Consider the following 26,057-nt stretch of genomic DNA (forward strand, 5'->3'; position numbering starts at 1 on the left):
TGTTCGTGGCCAAGAAGCCCAACCTTAGGGATTTCTCAATAATAATATTTTCAGGAGATACCACAACTAGCCTTACTCTAGATCCTCTTTAATTAGTTGCACCATCAACATATACCCTCCAAGAGAATCAGCATGCATATTTCTGCTTCTAGAGATTTATTGTAAGGTGAAAGACTCGAACCCTAATTGCAAGTGCCTAACTTGATTCAAATATTCTTGCATTCTCAAATCCTTAGCTTCCAATTCTCCCTTTACCTGGCCAACAACTAGCCTTGAATATGAAAATACCTCCATTGTTCTTCCTTCTATTTTCTTAACCACAACCATCCCTACCAACAAAGCCTCATACTTAGCCTCATTGTTTGTGGCCGAGAAGCCCAACCTTAGGGATTTCTCAATAATAATATTTTCAGGAGATACCACAACTAGCCTTACTCCAGAACCTCTTTAATTAGTTGCACCATCAACATATACCCTCCAAGATAAAGGTTTGTAAGGAAACCATCCCAACTGATTTTCCATCTATGTTTTGCTTTTCTCCCTCCTTTTCCAGTGGAGATTCAGCAAACTCAGCCACCAAATCTGCAAGGACCTAGCCCTTAATAGAGGTGCAAGGCATTTACTTGATATTAAAAACCCCTAGGATCATTCCCCATTTTGCAATTCTTTCGGTGTAATCAGTTTTCCGCAGTAGTGATTGAAGAGGAAGTTGGGTTAGAACTACAACCGTGTGAGCCTGGAAGTAATGAGGAAGCTTCCATGTAGCATGCACCACTGCCAAAATGGCTTTCTCCAATGGTAGATAATGAATTTCTGCTTCATGCAACGATTTACTCACATAATAAACTGGTCTCTGCACTCCATTATCAACTCATATTAGTACTGAGCTTACCACATGAGAGGCTACAGCAATGTAAGCAAATAAAACCTCCTCCTCTTCAGGCTTGGACATAATGGATGGCTAAGAAAGATACTCCTTCAGCTGCTGGAAGACTAGGGCACACTCTTCGGTCCATTCAAATCCTTTCCACTTATGCAATAATTGGAAGAAATGCCTACACTTGTCTGCTGACCGAGAGATGAATCAGTTCAGAACAGCAGTCATTCCTGTTAACTTTTAGACTTCTTTGGGATTCCGAGGAGGTCGCAAATTGTTAATTGCCCTAATTTGGTCAGGGTTGACCTCAATTCCACGGTGAGTGACCATATAACCTAGAAATTTTCCTGAGCTAACGCCAAAGAACACTTAGAAGCATTAAGGCGTAATTTGTGCTTTCTCAGTATTTCAAAAATATTTTCGAGGTCATCCATGTGCTCGAACCCTACCTTACTTTTCACCACCATATTATCTATATAAACCTTAATATTTTGCCTAATTGTGGCTTAAACATCCTAGTCATCATCTTCTGATAAGTAGACCTTGTATTCTTTAACCCAAAGGGCATTACCTTGTAGTGGTAATTTTCAGTAGACGTAACAAAAATTGTCTTCTCCTGATCATCCAAAGCTAATGATATTTGATGGTACCCTTGAAAGACATCTAAAAAACTCATCCGAAGATGACCTACAATTGCATCCACTAATTGATCTATTCGAGGCATGAAGAAAAGGTCCTTTGGGCAAACTTTATTTAAATCTGTGAAGTCTACATATACTTGCCACTTCCCATTTTCCTTCTTCACCATTATTGTATTGGCCAACCACTTAGGGTAAAACACCTCTTTAATGGCCCTGGCTCGCTTAAACTTGATCACCTTAACCTTGACGGCATCAAAATGTTCCTTAGACGAGCGTCGAGGTGGTTGATTTTTGGGGATGACAGATGGATTGACGTTTAAATGATGACAAATGAAATTTGGATCCACCCCAGGAGCTTCGTAAGCATTCCATGCAAACACATCAATATTTTTCCTAAGAAATACTATCAACTCTTCCTTCTCCTGAGGAGGCAACTGAACTCCGACCTGGAAAAACTTCTCCTCATCATCACTAATAATAACTTTATCTAATTCCTCACGCTTTGCCCCTTCTATCACCACATCTGTAGATAACACTGGCATCCTTAATTGCTATAAACCCTGCTCAGCAAAGGCCGAGGACTCACCTCTAGTTTGATGTTTAATTGCAGTTACCAAGCATTGCCTAGCCATAGATTGGCTCCCAAACAGCTCCTCAACCTAGTACTCGGACGAATACTTCACCTTTAAGTGTAGGGTGGAAGAAATGACCCCCATGGTATAAAGACAATGTCTTTCCATAATGGCAGTGTAGGGGGAGTAGGCATCTACCACAATGAAGTCTACCTCCACCACTTCTGACCTTGCTTGCACGAGTAGTCTAATCTGGCCCTTTGGGATAACAATTTTCCCATCAAAACCTAGCAAAGGTGCATTATAGCAGGCCAGATCTCCAAGTTTCAATTTGAGCCCTTTATATAAATTAGGATACATGATCTCTGCAACGCTGCCTTGATATACCAAAACCCTCTTCACATCATACCCACCTGTCCTGAGGGTAACCACCAGGACATCATCATGTGACTGCAAGGTTCCAACTTTATCCTCATCCGAAAAGCTTAATGCTAGTCGGACCTCCATTCTACCCCTCTTCGGATTAGGGGACAAGTCCTCTACAAATGGTCGAGCTATAGACATCATCCTAGATGGATGAGAACCAGTTCTCCCTAGAGCAGCAAGAATAACACTAATAGTACCTAATGGTGGTCTTGAAGAAGCATCTCTCTGAGCTCCAGACCCTACCTCGCTGCCTTGTCCGTTGGGCTGATACAAAATTTGCTTAACTTTCCAATCTTAACCAATTGCTCCAGATGACTCCACAAAGTCCTGCAATCTTTTGTAGGATGCCTTCTCTCATGGTGGTATTGGCAATGAAAGTTTTGGTTGAGCTTCATAGGGTCTCCTCATCTTATTGGGCCATTTAAAGTATGACACATTCTTAATTTTTTCTAAGATTTGGTGTATTGGCTCTCGGAACGTAGTGCTAATCACCCGAAAAGCAGTAGATCCAGAATGCCTAGCAAAATCTCTTCGAAGTCAGTTGTTATTATACCTCTCTGACTTGGAATCCCTTCGATCCTGAGGGATTACTTTAGCTTTCCCCTTCCCTTGTTGTTGGTCCTCCTTGACCCGCTTGTACTCATCAATACGATTCATAAGTTGACGTACACTCTTAATGAGTTTCCTTGTCAAAGACTTCCTTAAATTGTGCTGGGCGGGCAGACCGACCTTAAAAGTCCTTATAGCCACATCGTCAAAATTTCCATCTATCTCATTAAACATCTCCTAGTATTCGTCCGAATACGTTTTCAGGGTTTCCCCCTTTCGCATGGTCATAGACAATAGGGAGTCTAAAGGCCGAGGAACCTTATATAAGTTACAAAATGAGCCCCAAACTCCTTAGTAAGCTCCTTAAAGGAGTTAATAGAACCTTCCTTCAGATCATCGAACCATCTCATTGCCACAGACCCCAAACTAGATGGGAACACCTTGCACATCAAGGTCTTATTCTTTGAGTGAACAATCATTCTCTAGTTGAAGTGGCTAACATGATCCACATGGTCTGTTTTGCCATTATACATGGTGAATGTTGGTTGAGTAAACCGCCGATGAAGTTTTCCTCCTTCAATCCTACGTGTAAAAGGTGACTTAGAAATCTGATTTAGAACCTTACTCATTGCATCGTTGCCCAGATCTTTGCAAGATGGACTCTTCCTTCTCCGCTTATAATGGTGATCCTTATTGCATGAAAAAGATTCGGTGGGAGGAGTCCTTAACTTGGGCCAGTAGCTATTATCCCTATTATCATAAAAAAAGGGTCAGAACTTGAAGGAGTTCCTCTACGTCGCTCGCGGCGTAACCTCCTTCACAAACGGTCAATCTCCAATTGCATGCTTCTAGTATTCTCTTCATAGGAGATGTGACTCATACTTCAAGATTGGCTCTTACTAGTATGTGTGGTATGCACACTAACTTCCCAGTCCCTTCTTCGTTCAAGATTGAGAAACTGATCTTGACGTTGCGAACCAAGAGACTCTTATCGGTTTGGCCCTAAACCTACCAAAGCTAAACGTTGATCTCACTAAAGCTCAAGTTCACCATAGACGGTGCCAAATGTAAGGACACGCTTTGGATCCTAAGCCCAAATGATAAAAGGATTAAGGCCCAAAGAGCCCAATACAATGAATTTGTAGAAAGTGGGCTTGAAACTATATTTCAATGAGTTGGACAACAATCATAACGGGTTAAAGAAGACAAGAAAATAAAGATAAATAATTTTCGTGCATTGAAAATCTTCCTCGGCAAAGTCAGAGGAGAGTAGCTCTTATATATATTTCTCTTAAACTTGACTATAATTACAATTCTTATTACTATAGTGTTTTCTCTACAGATTTCTAGATGCCCCCTTTGTAATGAGGTCTTTCTTCCTTATATTCTCCTGTTTTGCTTCATCTTCACCCTCCACGTGTAGGTCAAGTTGCTTGCTTTAATCCTTGTCTCATCAGCACATTTCTGAAGTCTTTGGGGGTAGCTGTAAAGCTAAATATCGCTGTTTAGGTATTACCTTCACATTAATGTGACCAGAGAGTTAGCTGCAGAACATTTAATGTGGTGGTAGCAACTTTCTCTTAGATATTTCTTAGCTTCCCTTTGTCTTATTCTCTCCTGATGTTAATCCTTACCAGTAGAATCGTCCGGAGTGTTCTCTTGATGGCAGATCAAACCTTCTGACCTCTGCTCTGCTTAGCCAATGAAGCATTTTTTTCTCGGGCTACCTTCCTAAACCTTCATGGCCAGAATCCTTCCATACCCTACTAATTTGTATGTCTTATCTAATGTCTAACTGTCCTCGGACTGCTGAACGTCCTCGGACAAGGCCCACGGCCCAATATACACCTCTGGGCCTTCCATCCCCACAATTTCCATAATTGATATTTGTATTCTTTGTTGTTTTTAGAATTCATGTTGTTATTATTATAGTTATTTTTATGGTTGATTAACTATACTTAAGATTATGCTCATTAGAGTGGTAAACAAGTTGAGTATTGAAAATTTAGGCTTGTTCATTTACTTTTATTTCAAACATGAGCCAAGCTTAAGCTTGCCATTATACAAATTACATGTTCAAACTTTGGTCTTTCTCTTGTCGAATAAGCTCTAGTTTGTTCACAAATTACTTAATTAACTAATTCTCTTCCCATTAAAACTATTGTTTTAATTTTTAATTTGGTCACGAGTTTATTTACAAACATATTATTATGTTTGAGTATGGCTTGTTTAATAGTCAAGTCTAAATTTGGGCTTAAGTTTAGCTTGTTTGATAAAGACCAAAAAGAACGAATATAAACAATACTTTTTTTCTCAAGTTGAGTTTAAGCCATTCATAAACAATTGGTATATAGCGCTAACGATTGTTATTATAATTTTACCTAACGAAATATAGCTATTATGTCTTTTCTTTGGGTCATGCTAACGAGTGCCTTTAGGGCAATGGTTAACAATTATTTTAAGAAAGTTTTGATACAATTTTTATGGGAAATGAAAAAAGTTATCAAAACATTAATGACTTTTTTTTTCTTTTCCCATATGATATTTCTTTAAAGAGTAATGTTACAACCACAAATTATTTTACAACATTTTTATAAAATGTTGATATGGTCAACTTCTCTTATTAATTTTCATTTAAGCCAATCATTAATATCATTTTTTTCATTTACCAATAATTACTCACCACATCAACAGTTTGCAAGTTTTTTTTTGTAATAGTTTATATATCAAGCATTATTCTTCTTTAAATAAATTGTTAACCAACGTGGCATCCATTAACATTAATAGTTTGCTCCTACTCCCATTAATATGTGAGCCAATTAATAGTTTGCACCGACTTTGCTGCACGCAGGCTCTGCTCACATGGCATTTAAATTCACATCCATATTTCCTAACACCATTATACCTGCATAAATTATACAAAGCTTTCTAGATGAAAGGAATGGTTCTAGAGCGGTTTCAAATCAGATACCGTTGTTCCATTAAAAAAAAAAAAAAAATCAGATACCTTTGATATTATTCTTCTGGATCGGCGCGCATCTAGACTCTGGAGGAGGTTCATAAATGGAAAAATGAAGTGGTAGGTGATGACTCGTGACTCGTGTTTGCAACTTTCAGTCAGCAATGATATGATATCTGCCTCTTATGGTTTAATTTTATATTTGTATCCCTTTTTTTTCGCCAATAAGTCTTTAACCAAAAAAAATTTCACAACTATTAGGATGATAAATTATTGATAATAAAATAATATTAATGATGAATAAAAGAAAATTACTAATTTAGATTGTGTGAAAAAAAAAATTAGTGTGTATGACTGAATATAACATTATACTTTTTCTGACCCCAACTTGTCTTTCAAGTTTATTTTTAAATTTTTTATTGGAGGTTTAGGGCGAAATTATATTCTTCCAAAATTTATGAGAGTGAAGATTTTCTTCAGTGGACTTCCCTTTTTAATTTAAATTTGTGTAAAATGGGGTATAATTTTTTTAATAAAGTAAATGGTAAGTTATTAAAGTTAATATATATATATATATATATTTTAATAATTTGATAGTTGGAGACGAAGGGATTTTTTATATAATAATTATTTAGATATCTTCTTTAAAAACACTAGAAAGTACTAATAACCAATTTCGTTAGGTAAATAAATAAATAAAAAATAAATGAATAAATAATTATTGAAAAAACTAATTATATATTTGGAAAAAACACTAGAAAGTACTAATTATTTTTATTGGTCTTCAATATATATATATATATATATTTTTTTGGAGGATCAAAAAAATGAGATGGATAAAATAATGTATTTCTCCACCCACTGGCTTTTTAATTCCATTGTTAGGTTAGGTAATATTTACAATCACATTAATCACATCCAATGTAGATTTGATTGTTTTAAGGACAAAATTTGAAAACAAACTTGGTTGTACCCTTAGGCTACCACTCCACTAAATATCTTTTTGTTGGACATAAATTTTGACAAATTTATCATTGGATTATATTTTATTCTTATATCCTCTTTGCTCACAAAATTTTCAAAAAAATAAAAAATCATTAGATATGTCATTAATCAAATGTTTAAATTTCATATTTTTGTAGTTTAAAATTATGTATAAAAAATAAATTTATAGATCGAATAATAAATAAAATCCAATTGGTACGAAATATGACATGTGTCTTAAGAATATAAAGAATATACAATTTAATAGTTAGATTTTTAAAATATCAACTTATTTTAATTTTTTAGTGGGAATTATAGCCTTAGGCTTGATCAAGTTTATAACCAAATTTTTTTCAAAATAATTTCCATCAGTGCTTTTACTAATGAATGGTACGTATTCTGTGGATTTAGATCCTCTACATTTCTTAGGGTACTCTATCAAATAGATTTTCTTAAATTCTAACCACTCTTTAATGATTTAATGGTATAGATTTTGCCATGTCAGCATTCCACTAACAATATTTCTAAAATAATAAAATAATGTTGCAAACAAAATAATTAAGATTATTGTTAGTAAAATGCTGACATGGCAGAATCTATACCATTAAATCATTAAAAAATAATTAAAATTTAAAAAAATCTATTAGTAGAGTACCCTAAAAAATCTAGAGGATCTGAATCCGTAATCTATCATTCTTGTCATTGGCGCGTATCTTATCATTCTATATTTCTATGTGCTGGAGCTTAGTCCTGCCATTCATATAAGTGGAGTAGTTTTTTTTTTTTTTTTTAAAGAAAAAAACTAGTGAGGTGTTGACTTGACTATGCTATTGTTAATAAATGAATATAATTTTTCTATTAAACGGCTAAAATTTGCTGCAAGTGACAAATTAGTCCCCCAATTATTAAAAGAGAAAGAAAAAGACAAATGAGTCGCTTTCCTTCCAAAAGTGGCCAAACGAACATACTAGTGGAGTAGGTTTTTTTTTTTTTAAAGAAAAATCTAGTAAAGTAGTTGACAATAGGCTTTTGTTAACGTGCTGAACAGCACCCGTTAAGATTGTATTTTTTATTAATAAAATATAGTTACTTTTTGAGAGTAGAAAAAAGCATGGTAAAGTGACACTTAAAATGTCAGTAAAGCATAAAAAGTTGGGCATTTTACAAAAGGGCTGAAATACCCTTTTAAGTCATTTCATCTTCCTTTCCTTCACTAGCATTTCTCAGTTGATACTTTCTGAGTGTTTTTTTATTTTCTTTTTTTCAGATCTACAAAACCACCCAAATGCCCAAATTTCAAACCAAGCCAAATTGTCAAGCTTTTCACGTTCCAAACTGAACCAGTCACCATAGCAACCCAGATACAACCAAAAACAAGGGAAGAAAAAGTAGAACCAAAGGCAAAGAGAGACAAACGGAGGGTGACGGCTATAGAGGTGCTAGTGGTGGCGCCGGTGAGCACAGCTAATAGAAACGGTGGTGGAGCTCAAGATTTTGGCCTTGGTTGATACGAGAGAGAATCTGAGATAGCAGAGAGGGAGCGAGACGGATCTGGTGCTAGGGGGTGGGTTATAGATCTAGTGGTTGTGGTGGCGTTGGTGGACTTTTTTTTTTTTTTTTTTCCTGGGATTGAAATGTTAGAGAGACCAAGAGAGAAGGAGGTGAGACGAGAAGAAGAAAGAGGTTTCAGACGTTAGAAACAGAGAAAATTGTGTAAAAAGATCATGAGGGGTATTTTTGTCTTATACGTAACAAATTTAACTTCTCAAAAATGTTTCTCTTTTTTTAGTAAATGTGGCTCAACGTGCTTGTTATTTGTTATTTATTATTTTATTCATTCTTAACTGGTGCTGTACAGCACCCATTAATAAGACATTGTTAATAAACTAATATAATTTATTGAACGGCTAAAATTTTCTGAAAGTGACAGATTAGCCCCGCCCCCCAAAAAAATATTATAAAAGAAAGAAAAAAAAAAGAAAAAGACAAATGAATCCCTTTCCTTCCATCCGCCAATGACCAAACGAACATCGTAAGTACGAGGGAATTAAAATGGTTTATGGGAGGGAGGCAAAATGAGGTCCCCATATATTTCTAATTATCTATCAACGTCCATTGTATTATTTCATATAAAATAAATCCTTTATATGAATTAAAGAGGCCAGAATCCAACTTCAAATTTTCAAAATAGAACAAAACAATAAAAAGTACTCTTTCCTACTTCTCCCACGGTCCCACCCCACCTTAATGATCATGGCCGAAGGGCCCCCGGGAGAGGGAGGTGGTCCCTCGAGAAAAAGCAAAATCTGCCCCTTGGTTAAGAAAAATCCAAAACTTTAAAATTGAAATAAATTAATTTTTTCTAATTAAAAAGCACTGTTATTGTAATGTGATTTTTATTTCCTTTTCTCTTAGAAGGTTTTTTTTTTTTTCATTTTTATATGATTATAGCTTGGTTTTTAGACTCGAACTATTTAATGAATCGTTAAAAAGAGAAGTTCAAAATTTTGAAGGTCGAACTAAGGTCGAATCATAATAATATCATAATTAATTTAAGAAATTTTTTAAAAGATAAATAAATATATTAAATTTGTAAAAGTAGCAAAAATGACTAAAATAGCCAAAATAAATATTGAGATTTATGATTTATCTTTCAAATTTATATTTTATATCTTAACTTTCACAAGATAAATAAGAAATATTAAATCCTAAATAAACATAAATTAAATATTAAGTTTCTTATTTTATTGTATTTTTTTAATATCCAATCCCGTTTGAATAGACAGACAACTATTTAATAAGAAATTAAAAAAAAAAAAAAAACCAATAGTGATAAAACCCGGAAGAGTGGCAGACTTGGGGCTTGCCCATTAAAAAATTAGTTAAATCAATATAAGGCCCAAGACAATTCAAAAAGAAAATAGTTGACAGCCATGCTTTTAGTACAAGTTTTTTTTTTTTTTTTTTTGGTTTTTTTTTTAACGAGTTTCAACCTATGGTGTATGTTCCAAATAATAACTCTTTATCATCAGATCAAGACATCAATCGGTTTTTGGTGTAGGTAGGGATTGAACTCTAAATCTCTTATTCAACCAGCAAAAACTTTACCAGTGGAGCTAATTAGATGAAAGTGATTTGACACTTCATACATGATAGCCAAGCATTTATGGATCCTGACCCTCTCCATTTCCCTTTGAAATGGAGAGTGTCCATTTCATGAACAAGATTTGTTTGAAAAAATCTATGGTTAAGTTGGAGTCTTTTGGCTGAATATCGTAAAAAAGTAAGTTTATTTGTGATATAAGAATTGTTGAAAGTTATTTGAAGAAATGAGGAAAGAAGCAAATTTCAGCAATAGTATTTTTGAAATTCTAACAAAAAGTATGAGAGAGAAGAGAGAAATGATGTGATGAATGGAGTGAGAAAATTTTAAATTTCAGTAACGAGGTTACCAAAATTCCTGCCTGCCCAAGCTTGTTGCCCAAAAGTGCTCGAAGGAGGAGTGGCCGCAGAGAGAAAATGAATTGTGGCAATCATGTTGCTAAAATTGTAGGGGAGGAGAGAGAAAATTTGATTGGCATAGTAAACGGTGTAGAGTTTGGATTGCATAGCATTTTTATCAAGAGATTGGCACATATTAGTTTCTCATATATATAAGGAGGCATATATCTGTACAGATAAAAGATAGCAACAAGACTAGGGATGATCACGGTGGTATATGATTCTTGTTCCCCACCCAAACCTTCTACTCCGCAAGGTACCCAAACCTGACCCGACCTGATCTCTCCTCCTAAGAATATAAAGTAGCCATGAAAACTTCTTGGAGGCTTATCTCCAGTCTCCTCTTTGTCAAAATTCAATACCATACAATTGAATTATGATTCCAATTATTTTATTTTTCCAAGAAAATTTATGATTCCAATTATTTACAGCATTAAACTGATTGTCAATTTGTACAAAAAGAAAAATATGGAGCAAATTATTTGTAATAGGCTAATAGCCGTTATACTTGCCATAAGTATAAAGTATTACTATTAAGTATTAAGAACAACTAGCCATGGAATTTTGAATTTATCTACCTCCTAAAATCACGCGGTTTTCATATATGTTATGAATATTTGAACAGTGTGGTTTGGATATAATAAGGGTATTTGAATTGTGTTGACTCTTTTCCTCCTAGAATTAAGGTGACTTTGATATGGTAAGGATATTTGAATTGTGTTATTTTGATATGTTTTGATATCCTTATCATATCAAAATAACACAATTCAAATATCGCATCAATTTTCTCCTTCTCCCTCTTTTCTCTTCAAATTGGGAAGAAAACCATTTCATCTTAAATGTAGACCCGAGGAGAAAACTCTTAGACCCCCAAAATTTTCACTCCCTACTCCCCTCTCTAACCAAATACACTCTTCTCCCATATTTTCCCCTCTTTTATCTTGATTCCCCCCCTCCCCCTCCCCCCTCCCCCCTCCCCCTCCAACCAAAAGGACCTGGATGCCAAAGGCTTAGATGGCCTTTGTCTAGGACAATGGGCTTGCTTTGGGGGTAATGTTAGCTATATTACTTGATGGAGGTAACGGGTCATGAAAAAAATTATGAGCTTAGATGGCCTTTGTCTAGGACAATGGGCTTGCTTTTGGGGGGGGGGGGGGTAATGTTAGCTATATTACTTGATGGGGGTAAAGGGTCCTGAAAATTTGTGAAAAATGCATGCATTAGGCATAGAACCAACAACCTCCCGCCCATTTAAGGCCTCTATCCAACGCACTGACCACTGAACTAGTTGGCTTCCTTGGATCATATTTGAAATTTATATTTTATTTATTTTAATTATACAAGATTAATAGCTTTCACTATTTACTTAATAGTATTTTCTAAATTTATTTTTGTTCAAGAATTATGCTTTTACATCAATAAATATGAATATAAAATTTGTAAATTTATGTTAAAAATGATTTTATTTTAAATTAAAATGCTTTTTATTTGAAAGATTAATAAACACAACTTTTAAAGCTTGTTTATATTTATTATTCTCTATTCACTTTATAAAAATAACGAAAATTGGTTTGAAATTTGTTTTAATTGCTTTATATATTTTTAAGGGTAAATTTCCATATTTTTACACATTTAATATATTTATTTGTATTTTAAATAATATTAAATTAATTTTGACGTAATTACGGTTCGACCTCGGTTGAATCTCGGTCCAACTTTAAAAACCTTAAACCTCTCCATTTTTCAATTATTTGAATGGTCCAGGTCTGAAAACCATGGTCTATAACATTGTTAGTCATTTGGTTTTAGATGCAATGAAAAAGCTTATAGGTAAAAAAAAAAGCATTATTAAATTATGTATTCACATTGCTTTATATTAAATATATTGTTTTATTCATGTGTTCACACTATTTTGTAATGAATATATTATTTTATTATAGATGATATATTATTTTATCGTGTTGGTTATATTATTTTATTGTGTTGAAAGCTAAAATAAAACCACTAATGTTGAGTATTTTGTAAAGTGAGAAGGTATGATAGATAAAACAGATTTTTGTGGAGCCATATTGCTCAATTTATGGCTCCACAAATATGGATGCTCTTAGGAAATGTGAAATTAGGGATGACAATTGCTACCCAACCCGCGGGTACCCGACCCTAACGGGTCGAGTTTTACCCGGCACCTTAAAAAATAGGGTCGGGTTTGGGTTTAAAAAAAAACCCAAAATGGGTCTGGGTCGGGTCCTTGTTTTGGTAAAACTCGGCTCAAACCCGGACGTGGACCTGGATCCGACTCGATTACTGTTAAGTTACCAAAACACCCTCGTATGTGTGTGTGTGTGTGTGTGTGTGTGTGTAGTTATAAACCCTAAAATTAATCTCTCATTTTAGCTCACTCTCCTCTCCCACTCTCACTCACTCTTAATCTCACTGTCAACCCAAACTGTCACTATCGGTCTGTTCTATTCAGTTCTCTTCAAAATCTTTTTTTTTTCTTTTCATATATTGTATTTTGTCTGAGATGTTTGTTTCATATGAATTCAATTTTCCAAGCAAAGGTACAAGGAATCACATGACATCATTGCCTGAAACCCAAACTGAGTCCCATTTGCCAAGCAAAGGTATGTTTTCCATTTTTTTTTTCCAAAACTCATCAATTTCTATATTGTTGATTCACATTATTTTTGTACCCAAACCAAGTCTTTGTATTCATCGAAAGGGGTTTTGTTGATCCATATTATTTAAAAAAATGATTAAATACATTGATTCATATTATTTTAAAAAAGATTAAATTGAGTCCCTGTATTCTATTTTGTTGATTCATATTATTTTTTTAAAAAAGATTAAATACGATTTTCAGTTATTAAAGAGGGGCTTCTCAGTTATTTACAAGAAAGGGAAACTGTGTGATTTATCAATGCTAAATTTTGGGTGAATAGTTTGGTTTGTCAATATATGTATTTTGGGTGTGTATTTTGGTTTGTCAATATATGTTAAAGCCTTATTATGTTAGCTATAAAAAAGTTTGTGGGACATTTCATTTTTGATGAGTGAATAATTGAGTGTAATTTAATGGAAAAATAAATTCTATGGGACAATGTTTTTCAAAGAAAGTGTAATTGTTTAATGGAAGAAATTGAGTTTATTGTTTTTTGTGTTTGTTATGAATGCAGTGCCTAAAAGGGAAATGGGAGGCACAAAAAAATCTGGTTCTCCCTCGCTAGGCGACTCTCCCTTGAGAACCGCACGTTGTCCCTTGCCAGCTATGTGGTCTCTTTCGCCATTTTCACGATCACCCTCGCCATTGTTGCCTTCTGGTAGCTCACTCATAGGATCACCATTACCTTTATGCCCATTAAACAATGAGTAAGTGTTTAAATTTGTAGTTAATCATGTTTAATTATGATTGGATTGATAGAATTTGTGAATATTTGTGAATAGGTGTAATTGTGAATTTGTGCCAATTAATCAATTAGTATATGTAATATTGGATTTGTGAATATTTGTTTTCATTGATAGAATTTCTAACTCCCAAACTTTTGAACCAATTGGGAGTTTGAAATCCACGATGGTGGACTTAGTGGGAGAGGACCAAGAGTTAGAGGAACAAAAAAAGATAGAGGAAGAGGGAGAGCAAGAGGCTACAAATGAGGATGTGGATACAAGTAGAAAAAGATGGACTACCTCAAATGTTTGGGAGCATTTTATTAGGAAGAAAGTTGACGGGAAATCTAAAGCCTAATGCCATCCTTGTGGCAAGCTTTACTTGGGTGAGTTTAGCCAAGGTACAAGCCATTTGCAAAATCATTTAGCAAGATGTCCACGGTTGAAGTTTAAAGATATAAGGAATATGCAACAACCAGTGTTAATTAAACAACACAATAAGGTGGATGGAACAATGAGTTTAAATTCTTACCAATTTGATCAAGTCAAAATGATGAGTAATCTTGCTCGTATGGTCATCCTACATGAATACTACATAAATACCCACTTTCAATGGTTGACCACATTGGGTTCAGAGAATTTGTGGGTTCTCTTCAACCTTTGTTTAAACTTATCTCGAGAAATACTTTGAAGAGTGACATTTTTATAATTTATGATAATGAGAGGGAGAAAACTTTGAAGATGACGGACAAGAATGGAAGTAGGATGCCAATTACAGCTGATATGTGGACTTCAAGTAACAAAAAAAGAGGGTTCATGGTCATTACCGCTCACTTTATTGATCACACTTGGACGTTGTAAAGCTGGGTTTTAAGGTAATTTTTTGATTTATAAATGTTAAATTTATTAAACCATACGAATTGTACCATATGTCATTGATCATAGTGTTTATTGAGTTATTTTATAATTATTCATATTATTTTTTTAGGTTTGTTTATGTTCATTCTTTACACACAAAAGATGTCATTGTTGATGTCATTGTTGATTGTTTTTTAGAGTGGAACATTGATAGGAAGTTATTCATAATAACTGTTGATAATTGTAGTACTAATGATGCCATGATAAGATTTCTTTTGAATAAGCTTGATACTAGTTCTCTTATGTTGAGGGGGTCTATGTTGTATATGAGGTGTGCTGCATATATTTTGAATTTGATTGTTCAAGATGAGTTGTCTCTTATTGGTGATGGTATTGAAAGGATTCGTGATAGTGTGATTTATTGGATTGGATCACCAAAAATGAGGCAGAAATTTGATGGAAATCCACGTCAATTGCGTGTCCAATGCACCAAAGAGTTGGTATTAGATTGTAAGACACGTTGGAATTCAACTTACTTAATGCTTTCTACTGCATTGATTTATAAAGATGTTTTCTCTCGTTTGACTAAAAGTGAAGCATCTTATACTTGTTTGCCACATGATTATGATTGGAAGGTAGCCAAAGATATTTATGAGAGATTGGAGTTGTTTTATAGTGTAACTGAGTTTTTCTCTAGTCGTAAGTACTCCACAACTAATATGTATTTTACTTTGGTGTGTGAGTTGAAAATAGCATTGAATGAATGGAGTTTGTCTTCAAATGAGATGATAAGTAGGATGGTAGAAAGCATGCTTGTAAAATTTAATTCTTATTGGGCTAATGTTAATATTGTTATGGTTGTTGCTGCTATCTTAGATCCAAGATATAAGATGAAGTTGTTGAAGTTTTGTTATCCTAACATTTATGGTAATAATTCTGGGAGATTGAAAAAATTAAAAATCTTTGTTATGATTTGCTTGATGAGTATGGAGATGTAGATGTAGATGAGTCCCTTGTAGATAATGAAGGAAGTTCTTATATGCCTGCAAGTACTTCAAATTATGTGGCACAAATGAAATGTAAGTTGAGTGAGGCAATGTCATCTTTTGATTTGTTTGTCAACAATAGTTCAAGTAGTTCAAAGAAACATTGGAGTACTAGAATGGAATTTGATCATTTCATTGATGAGGGAGTGTTGAAGAGGAGTGAAGACTTTGATATTTTGGCATGGTGGAAAAGTAATGGTCTCAAGTATCATACTTTACAAAGAATTGCAACGGATATTTTAGCCATTCTTGTCACAACCGTTGCTACAGATCTGCCTTTAGCACTAGTGGGAGACTTTTAAGTCCACACCATAGTAAGCTTCATTCTAAGACTATAGAGGCAATGTTGTGTGCTCAGAATTGGTTATGGAGTGAAATCAAAGGTTAACAATTGTATAATTTGTTTTTATAAAATGAAATCAAAATTGTATTTTTATATTTGTTAGTTATAATTTGATGAAGTTTATTTTATTTTTTAATTCATTGTTGTTGTAGATTCTTCAACTATGCTAGGAGATTGTACACTTTAATCAATTCTTGATGATGGGGAGCCTAATGAAGAGGATGGGAGTTGTGTCACAGCTGTGAATGATTAGACCTTTTGTATTAATTTAGTAGCTTTTTAATTTCTTAGACTTGTTGGATTATCTTGTAGGTTTGTAATTATTCTAAACTTGTGGGATTTATTTTGTAGCTTTTTAATTTCTTGGACTTGTTGGACTTATGATACTTATTTCTTGGACGTGTTCGATTTATTTTATTTTTATGTTTTGCAGGTGATTTTAGCAATGATTTATTGATTTATAATTAAATGGTTATCTTAGTTAGGTGATTTATGATTTTAGATATGATTTATTGATTTATAATTAACAGGTAATTTAATGATTTATGATATTAGTTATGATTTATTGATTTATAATTAACAGGTGATTTATTGATTAATGATTAATAGCCTATGATTGGCATTTAGGCCACATTATATGGGCTTGAATCTGGACGTCATAGGACTTGAATCTAGGCAAAAATAAATTTGGGCTTCAATTCAATCTTTTTTTTTTATTGGGCCCAAATCTAGTAGGGCTAAATGGGGCCCAATGGGGTGGGTTTGGGCGGGCATAAAAACCCGTTTATTAAATGGGCCGGGTTCGGGTAATGGGTTTAGGTCCGCAGGACGCTTTCGGGTATAAGAAAACTCGGTCCAAACCCGGTTCGTTACCATTCCTATGCGAAATGTATTTAGGAATCATGGAGGCCGGATTAGGAGGAAGATTGAGAGAAAGTCGAAACAACAAGTCCCGCATGACTTGGTTGAATTGGTGCCAGACTCTTGGTTAATCTGTCTGCAAGCTAACATGTTGACCAAGGGGTGGCAGATATTCTAGACACTCAAAAGAACACTACTCTATCTGCCAAACATATTCTCCTTAAGCTTTTTCAAAAAAAAAAAAAAAAAAAAAATTTAAATCAACATTAGCTTGGGCCATGAATTAGGTTGTGTTGCACATGGTTTCAACGAGCCTTATGCCAAAAAAGAGTTGTGAAAAAGAAAATACTAATAAAGAAAATCATATTAAACAAAATTGAGATTGCAATATTTTTTTCAAGGGGAAATGAAAATTTTGGCAACCCATTGCTATGGCCTATAACATCAAATGCATGCAAACAAATAAGAGCAATTTGAACTCAATTTCTTTAGGTATAACTGTATAATACTATAATACGTTTACAACTCAAATCGCATATATTGAAACCTGTCTCAAATATAACCTGTAAGCACTTTTCAACTATATACGAAAATGTAAGCATATAACTTTCAAGTTGATGTTAATTTTTCTGAACAAGGCAGATATAAATCAATCTTTAACCAAATGAATTGAAAATTAGTCCAACTCTATATTCCATTTTCTATGGACAGGATAGGAAATCAACTCATTAATGGAAGTGTCTAGTTACATTATCAAGTCAATTGCGTTCAAAGTTTCGACACTACTAAATGAAGGTAAATTCCAAAAGAAAGTTTCTGCACAATCTGATGTGATTGATATGGGATATGCTTTGTTGCAAAGTAATATTATGAGTTTTGGTGATGAAAAGTATAACTCAAACATTTCATTGACCGCTTCAGGGATGATTGAGTTCTATGAACTGAACATTTTCCCTTCACAAACCCACACACCGAACACCTCCAAGTGTGAGATTGTTTGAATTAGTGGAGAAAAAAATAAAAAAAGGAACCCCCACAACAGCAAGAACATTTGAATTTTCGACCAAAGATTGGAGTTTTGCTTTGTTTTCCTTGATTTAATTGGCGAAGAATTTGGATTCTCAGTTTTGCGATAAGAAAAGTTTCATTTCACTTATGGCCTGTTTGGGAGTTTAGAGAGGGAGGAGAGTAGAGGAGAGTAGAGGGAAGGGGAGTAGTGGGGAGGAGAGTAGAAGAGAATGATTACCCTCCACCTTGTTTGGATGTTTTTATAATTAGTAAGGGGGGAGTAATTAGCCCTTCCCCTTGTTTTTAACATTGTAATTTTATAAATATAATAAGGGTAAATTAGGTAATTTACTTTATTAATAATTTTATGTGCTCTACTCTCCCTCCAAATCTCTCCAATTTGGGAGAATTAAAAATGAGGGGTTGGAGGTAGTTGAAACCCCTTCAAACCCCTTCAAACCCCTCCCCCTTCCCTCTACTCCCAAACAAGATAATTGAATTACTCCCCTTCCCTCTACTCTACTCTCCCTCTTTTTTTAAACATCCAAACAGGCCATTAAGTAATGCCCTTGCCCAACAGGGCCCACTAAAACCCATCGTCCAAACTAACCCATCAAAAAGCCCAATCCACCCAAACAAGAAAAGGACTGTAGGACTCACTGATCCACGTGATAACCTTGTGTAATCACAAGGTCTATTACAAACCATCCACATGTCCACCACAGAGGATGGTTGACATCCTTAGATTATCCACCAATACAAAAATGATGAGGTAGTAGTTATTGTCGGACCAAAACATTTGTGAAAAAAAAAAAAAATCGATATGTATCTGTAACTATATGTGACAAAAAGCCGTTGCATTTCCCTCCACACATTCCCACACTGCCTTATCTAAATCTTTGTGCTGTCTTTGTTTCCCTCCAAACACAAACTATCCCAAATCAAATGCACCAAACTTCAACAATCCCCACCTGGGAACCACATCATACCCTTCGATCAATCCCTCCATATCTACCATAGTTTTAGCTCTTAGCTCCTACCCTTCCACTTCTAATGGCTGCCAAGTTAGCCATTACTTCAACATCCCCTCAGTTACACACTGCCCCTATTAAAAGACCCTTAGTTCCTATTTCTTCGTTTGTGTCTTCTTTGTCTTCTTATACAAGAGCTCAAACAGTTCAATTCAATGGAAGACACTTGTGCCTTCGACGCCGAGTTATGGTGCTTCCCACGAAGGCCACAGCTGACCAACAAGGTATTATTTTTACTACCTAACTGTAGGATCAGTGAGTGAAAAGTGGATCATGAAATTGGATAAAACTTAGGTGCAATACATTAGGTTCCCTAATTGAATTCAAACACTTGGCTGTTTTGAATTTAATTCTTTTAAGAAAAGATAACACTATTAAATGTCTTATTAGTCAATACAATCAAGCTTTTGAACCTAATGTACTGCACCCCAAAGTTTTACCCCCATGAAATTGATCAAGGATGATTAGCATGTGGCTGTAGAGATTGATAAATTTGAAGTTGAGTGCTACACTTGTTATTGGCAATAGAAAAATATTGGTTAGGAAGTGTTCTATTTGACTGTCTTTTTGCTTGGTTTCAATGAGAAAATCCATGTGCTTTCTTTTTTTGTTTTTTATTTTCAGACCAGGTTGAAGGAAGTGATGTTGTTGACGGTAAAATCCTTCCATATTGTAGCATAGACAAAGAGAAAAAGTCAATTGGGGAACTCGAACAAGAGTTTCTTCTAGCACTACAAGTACGCATACAGCATCTTTCAACTTCTTTTTCTCTCTAGTCTTTTGCTATTTGATACATTATAATTCTACCATAGAATAGATAGAAGATATACTAGTATTTCTGTTTCATGATCAAAATCATTATGTTAGACCACTACTTCTATATAGACAAAAAACTACCCCAGCTTCCTTTTGTTTATGTAGTTCCTGAAGCATGCATGTTTGTTTCTGTTATCTTCTACAGTCATTCTATTATGAGGGAAAAGCTATCATGTCAAATGAGGAATTTGATAATCTCAAGGAAGAACTGATGTGGGAAGGAAGCAGCGTTGTCATGCTAAGTACAGACTGATCTTTATATATGGAACCTCAACCTAAATGTTTATGAATTAATGAATATGTGGATATCTAATCGTAACTTTTATGACGTTCTTGGTTTTTTGCAATCCAGGTTCTGATGAGCAGAAGTTTCTTGAAGCTTCGATGGCTTATGTAGCTGGGAAACCAATTATGAATGATGAAGAGTATGATAAATTGAAGTTGAGGCTCAAGGTTTGTGGGGTTTTTTTTTTGGTTCCATTCTTGAATATCTATTTTGTAATGAGTATTGGATATGAAAATTATCTTTACATCCCATATTGAGGGAGGACAGAGAAACTATCAGACATAAAGTAGAAGAGTGGTTTGAATAAAAAAAAAAAGGATGTTCTTAGTTGGTGCCTCTTTGGATATGAAAGTAGTTAATTGGTACTATGCTGTGTGAGTATCTTATTTTTACAAGGAATAGTATATAAATAAGTTTTTTATGAGTGGAAAAAGAGAAGTGTAACATGATATGATATGATATGGATTTTGGTTGGCAACCAACTTATTTACTTACTGTCTACATTGTAAGCAATTGAATTGTTGAAATGCATATGGCCAATTATTAAAGAAAGTGGATTCTTTAATTCTTGCCCATCTAATAGTAGAAATAGAAAAGATTTGTTTGCATTTTATTCAGAAAAGAATTTGACAGGCATATAAAGTAGGCACTAGGCAGTGCGATAGCAATTGTTCTTCGGTTTTTACATAATTTTGTTTTAGATAATAGAGTGAGTAAAGTAAGAAGCTGTGCTGCTATACCCTTCTCTCTAAAAGATATATCCATGTTAGACACCTGCTAATTTCCAATAATTTTGCCTTTCAGTATTTATCTAAAGTTTTCCCTATCAGAAGGTGGGATTCCCAAAGATGTAACTTTGGGACTGTTCACTTTATAATCTAGGTAGGATGTGTCTGGAGCCTGTGTAGAGACTATCACACTGGAAGTATTCCTGCCTTTTTTACTTTTCTGGTGGTGCTAACTCTTCCAATGTGAAACTGGTAGCCAATTAATTTGAGCTTCAACACCAAAACATTTCTAATAATACAATATGGGATTATAGCGCTTATGCACCTTACTGGGTACTAGAAGCAATGCTGGCTTTAGCAGGACATGTATCGAAGGAAGAAGAGAGACATTGCTTCTCTTTTCTGGGAGGTTCAACTTTGGATCTGCAGATGGGAAATTCTCAGCGTTCTTAATTAGCTTAAAGCAAACTTTAATCATCCATTATGTTTATGCATGTTCACTGAATATGATTGTATGAATTCATGTTAAGTATGCATATTTGATTGATACTTGTGACTTTATGCCATGGTAAAAAAAAATCAGTAAGTTTGTGCTAACCAGATATATATAATTGAACATTTAGTACAATGAACACATACATTCACCTAGCAGGAAAAAGAAAGAAAAGGGACAGAGGGAGAGAGAGAAATAACATCTACATTCAGAAAACCTTTCTGATTGAACTGGAGAAATTTCTCAACATTTTGCATTGTTGCTGGTGGACATTTATCTTCATGAGCATTTGTATATGTATTGACACTTATTGTCATTGGACCTTGTATCAGTCATATCTGGACATGGCAGATCTTATACTACTGGATTCTTATCTTGAAAACTTAGCAGTATCAATTGAGCAACAGCTTTAGTTGTACTTATTCTATCTTTCCTTCTAATATCATTTACACATAACCATATTTGTGTTGTAGTCGGAAGGGAGTGAAATTGTAGTTGAGGGTCCACGATGCAGTCTCCGCAGTAAAAAGGTCTGTTACTCTATCCTTTGATCTCCCTTGCATTTTGCCCTTCTGAAAATTTTGCATTAGCAAACCACAACTTTAGAATTTGCATTGGTGGTGAGAGAACATATGTTTACATAGTTGCTTGCTTAAATAATGTTTAACTGATTATCAAATGTCATCTATGATCTTGTTTTTAGGTAAATTTTTCATTTTTTTTGCCAGATATATTTTCTAGACTGGCATCAACTCACAAGCAATGATGCTTGAATTAAGTAGCAGGCCTGATTAGTATCTTGGTTTCCCGCCTTCTCTGCAAAAATGATTTACCTTGGCATGAGAGTTCAAAATTTTTTACCCAGGGATTGCATGACTTCTATGTCAAACCTGATTACTTCAATGTAGTTTGATCTGGTGCTTCTATAAATAACTTATTAATAGCCAGCTCATCTTTGCTTAATCTTTACTGATTAAATTTGTTTTCGTAGGTTTACAGTGACCTGTCTGTTGACTATTTGAGGATGTTCCTGTTGAATGTCCCAGCGACCGTTGTTGCATTAGGATTGTAAGTATCAGATTTTCTGCTATCAATTTAGGTTTTAAATCCATGTGATGGTGACCATCTTACAATTGATTCCAGAGCTACCTAGGTTTATCCTTTCTTTGTGTAAAGTTGTTCACCTAATAAAATTGTGGTTATTGTAGATCCTAATAGTTAAAAATACTGCATTGTTCATGCTATTCATATCATTATGTTTCTGTATAAGATGAAGTGCACATGTACTAGGATAAAAGGTTATTTTCAAATCAAATAATGATTGATTTTTATTACATACCAAGACTTCTTAAGCCAATCCTTCCTCCTCCTTGGAAGTAGCTCATTCCTCTGGTTGTATATGGTTGAGATTATTTTAATCTATTTTACTGCACTGATGAATAAATCATGTTTATGTTGTTAATTTATTTGTGAAATTTCTGGGAACTTACTAGTTCTCTGTAAAGTAGAACCCTTTTGCACACCAGAAATATCTCATAATCTAATTATTGTTGGAAATATTTTAGTGAATATACAAGTCTTGATACAGCAAATAATATCCCAAGTAATTAGCAAAAACATAAAATAAATAGAATTTAGAATGATCTCACAATGCTATAGAATCACGCTACAAAAACGTTGTCCTTAAAGATTGATTCGTACCATCTGAAGTAAAACTCGGTGCGACTGGTTCTCTTGGCCAAACAACCCCTAGAATTAGATTGTAGTTGGACACACTTCCACTCACGAAGGTTAAAAACAACCCTCTATTGTCTTTCCTCAAAACAAATATAAATTGTAGAAAAAAAAGTGGGAGATAAAAAAAAATAGAAATTATGTATATTGAAATATAGAGTAATAGAAAAGACTTATAGGAAAGGGTGTAGTAATGGTTACCAAACACCCATAAAAGCCCAACCCATTATTGCCCAACGACTATTTTCTCATGATTGCCCAACAGCTATTTTATCCTTTATTTCCCAACATAAATTTCCAATGGCTAAAAAAATAAAGAATAATAAAGTGTTTGGAACACATACCACACCAACAATCCCCCACATCATCATCATTATTTTGTCTACTTATTTCTTCTTGCAGTCTTAAATAATTAGGATTCATCTGAAATATAGAAAAAGTTCTGTATGTAATGGATTCTGATCTTACTTTGCTTACAAGTCATGAGATTGTGTCTTTATTATGTTTTAATTAATTTATTTGTATTTTGTGCCCTACAGGTTTTTCTTCCTTGATGATATTACCGGATTTGAAATTACTTATCTACTGGAGGTAGATGGTTGATATTGTCTTTATCGTATTTTGTCTTTAAGAATCGAAGTTTATGTTTGCAATCTGTTCCAGTATATCTTTTTCCCAGTGACTACAAGTGAATAAGTTTGTATGCATTTGTCCCAAAAGTAAGCCAGCCAAAATGTAAATTTCAGAAATCAACTTTATTGCCATTAAGACCACATTGGCATGTGGGGTGGAACTTCACCATTGCCATCTGAGAGAAAGATTACTGTATGCGTGTTTGTGTTTGTGTGCGCGCGTGAGAGAGAGAGATCTAACATTCCATTTCTTATCTCATGTTTGCCTATAATCTTGTTATGTTTTATCCTGCCAATGAGTCAGAGACTATTTACATCTCAAAAATTTTGAAGAATGTCAGGACTAATCAGGTCATCCTGTATGATTTGAAAAGTCAAATATCTTACAATATTGCAGGTTCTATGATGGATCAATTATAAACCAATTATGATGTAACAATCTTGGATTACCACTGACTCTGCATATAGTAAGCTTTCTAAACTTTATTTGGGGCTGGTAGCAGGAGTCGCTGTGTGCTCGTGGAGTCATGTGGTCACACTTTCTAAAGTTTCTTAGAGACTTCATTAAGTTTTTAAAATATTTCCCAAACTCTCAAAGTCAAATAAATTAGTTTTCAAATTCCAAATCATATTTGTGATTATTTTTTGTCAGAAAAAATACCTAATAAGTAACTGCAATAACATGATATTACAGATGAGTGTTTCAAAGTCTCTCTGGGGCATGCTATAACACCGATGGGAAGAACTGTCATGAAATATCTTGTCCTACAATCAATTTATTACACGTAACCTCTTAGGTATAATAACTATGTAACCCAAGCTTTTTTTTGAAATGTTGATTGCAGCTCCCTGAGCCATTCAGTTTCATTTTCACATGGTTTGCTGCCGTGCCTCTCCTTGTTTGGCTAGCTCTCTCACTTACAAATGTGATTGTGAAAGATTTTTTGATCTTGAAGGTATAATATTTATTTGAATATCTTCCATGGTTATGTTGAACCACCACATAATGTTGGTATGCCTTGCCATTGACATATAATATTCCTTTTCCAGGGGCCATGTCCAAACTGTGGTACTGAAAACACCTCCTTCTTTGGGACCATACTATCAATTTCTAGCGGTGGTACCACCAACAGTGTTAAATGCACAAAGTAAGTTCAAAGATCTCACTGATTTCATTAAACAATCATTGTGATTTTGCAGCATGTACATTGCTGTACCTGCATTTATCTAGGTGTGATTTATGAAACAAACAAGTTCATTTTCCATTAATTTTAACTGATACAAGTACTGTTTTGCCTCAGTTGTGGAACTGGGATGGTATATGACTCAAACACACGCTTAATTACACTGCCAGAAGGAAGTAATGCTTGATTCAAGGTACACACCCTGTCTATCATACAGCCCCTCTAATTCACATTATTGTAGCATATTGTACTTGGGATAAATCAGCTTCTTTCTAGCTTTCTTGTGATGAAGAAGATTACCTAACGGTTGATTGTTATAGTATATATTTCCTGTAGAAAAGGAACAGAACAATCTTATAAAGGTCATTTCTTTTTATGTTTTATGGATCCGTTGCTTAGCAACTGCAACCTGTTTACCAGGACTGGTACCTAGAAGACCTTGTGGTTCATATACACCACTTTCTTTTAGCTTTCTTATTGTAATATGACATACTGTGAACCTTTTGTATGTAGGAAACACAGCACAGAAAATTGGTTTTTTTTTTTTTTTTTTTTTTTTGGGGGGGGCGGGGGGACAATTTTGGTTCATACAATTATGATGCATATCCAAGGCTATTTTGCTGCAGGATCAATACATTTTAATGGATTTGCAATATCACAGTTACTAACCTATGACGTTGGAGATGAATGGCTAAGGTTTTCACGTTGAAGATAGAGATGAAGCGTTTCACGTTATGTATATATATCCTGAGTCATCGTTTGTGAAGGGGGGAAATTTTGTGTTGTAAACTGAATCGCAACTCAACTGTTCAGTGTGTTGATATTGCATTTATAAGTAAAACTGTACGACAATTGTGTTGATATTGTATTTATAAGTAAATCCGTGCTCGTACGTATACCTATTACAGGCTCACACAGGGTAGAGGAGAGCGTGTTACTTGAATGAACATCCTATGTATGCGAAATTGTTATTTCAATCTCCCCCCCCCCCCCCCCCCTCTTCTCTTGCATAAAAGGTACAACATAATTACTTGTATTTTTTGTTTATTTGTCCATGTATTACTCGTAGTATTGAGATCTAAGTAAAGCCATTTAAATATTTGCTACATCTCATACTATAGTTTGTGAGATATTATCATGT

General features: G+C 34.4%; 2 protein-coding genes across 4 annotated transcripts; both read left to right on the forward strand.

The window, feature by feature from the left end:
* The first annotated feature begins 13,084 nt into the window (after window positions 1-13,084).
* On the forward strand, window positions 13,085-16,102 carry LOC142612081 (zinc finger BED domain-containing protein RICESLEEPER 1-like). The gene is made up of 5 exons (XM_075784211.1): window positions 13,085-13,133; window positions 13,686-13,878; window positions 14,032-14,177; window positions 14,953-15,681; window positions 15,753-16,102. The coding sequence occupies exons 1-5, from the start codon at window positions 13,085-13,087 to the stop codon at window positions 16,100-16,102; spliced, it is 1,467 nt and encodes a 488-aa protein (XP_075640326.1).
* Window positions 16,103-18,799: 2,697 nt separating this feature from the next.
* On the forward strand, window positions 18,800-25,816 carry LOC142613221 (PGR5-like protein 1A, chloroplastic). Of its 3 annotated transcripts, none has more exons than XM_075785462.1 (11): window positions 18,800-19,267; window positions 19,668-19,780; window positions 20,005-20,101; window positions 20,212-20,312; window positions 21,840-21,896; window positions 22,358-22,434; window positions 23,640-23,691; window positions 24,578-24,688; window positions 24,783-24,880; window positions 25,034-25,109; window positions 25,543-25,816. In XM_075785462.1, exons 1-10 carry the CDS (start codon window positions 19,066-19,068, stop codon window positions 25,101-25,103), a joined length of 978 nt encoding a protein of 325 aa, XP_075641577.1. In that variant the 5' UTR covers window positions 18,800-19,065; the 3' UTR covers window positions 25,104-25,109; window positions 25,543-25,816. The 3 variants fall into 3 exon arrangements, with proteins under 3 accessions (XP_075641577.1, XP_075641579.1, XP_075641580.1); XM_075785464.1 differs by having other exon boundaries at window positions 18,806-19,267; window positions 25,528-25,816; XM_075785465.1 differs by having other exon boundaries at window positions 18,806-19,267; window positions 25,578-25,816.
* The last annotated feature ends 241 nt before the right edge of the window (window positions 25,817-26,057 follow it).

Source organism: Castanea sativa, chromosome 10 (assembly GCF_040712315.1).
Source record: "Castanea sativa cultivar Marrone di Chiusa Pesio chromosome 10, ASM4071231v1".
NCBI classification, from domain to species: domain Eukaryota; kingdom Viridiplantae; phylum Streptophyta; class Magnoliopsida; order Fagales; family Fagaceae; genus Castanea; species Castanea sativa.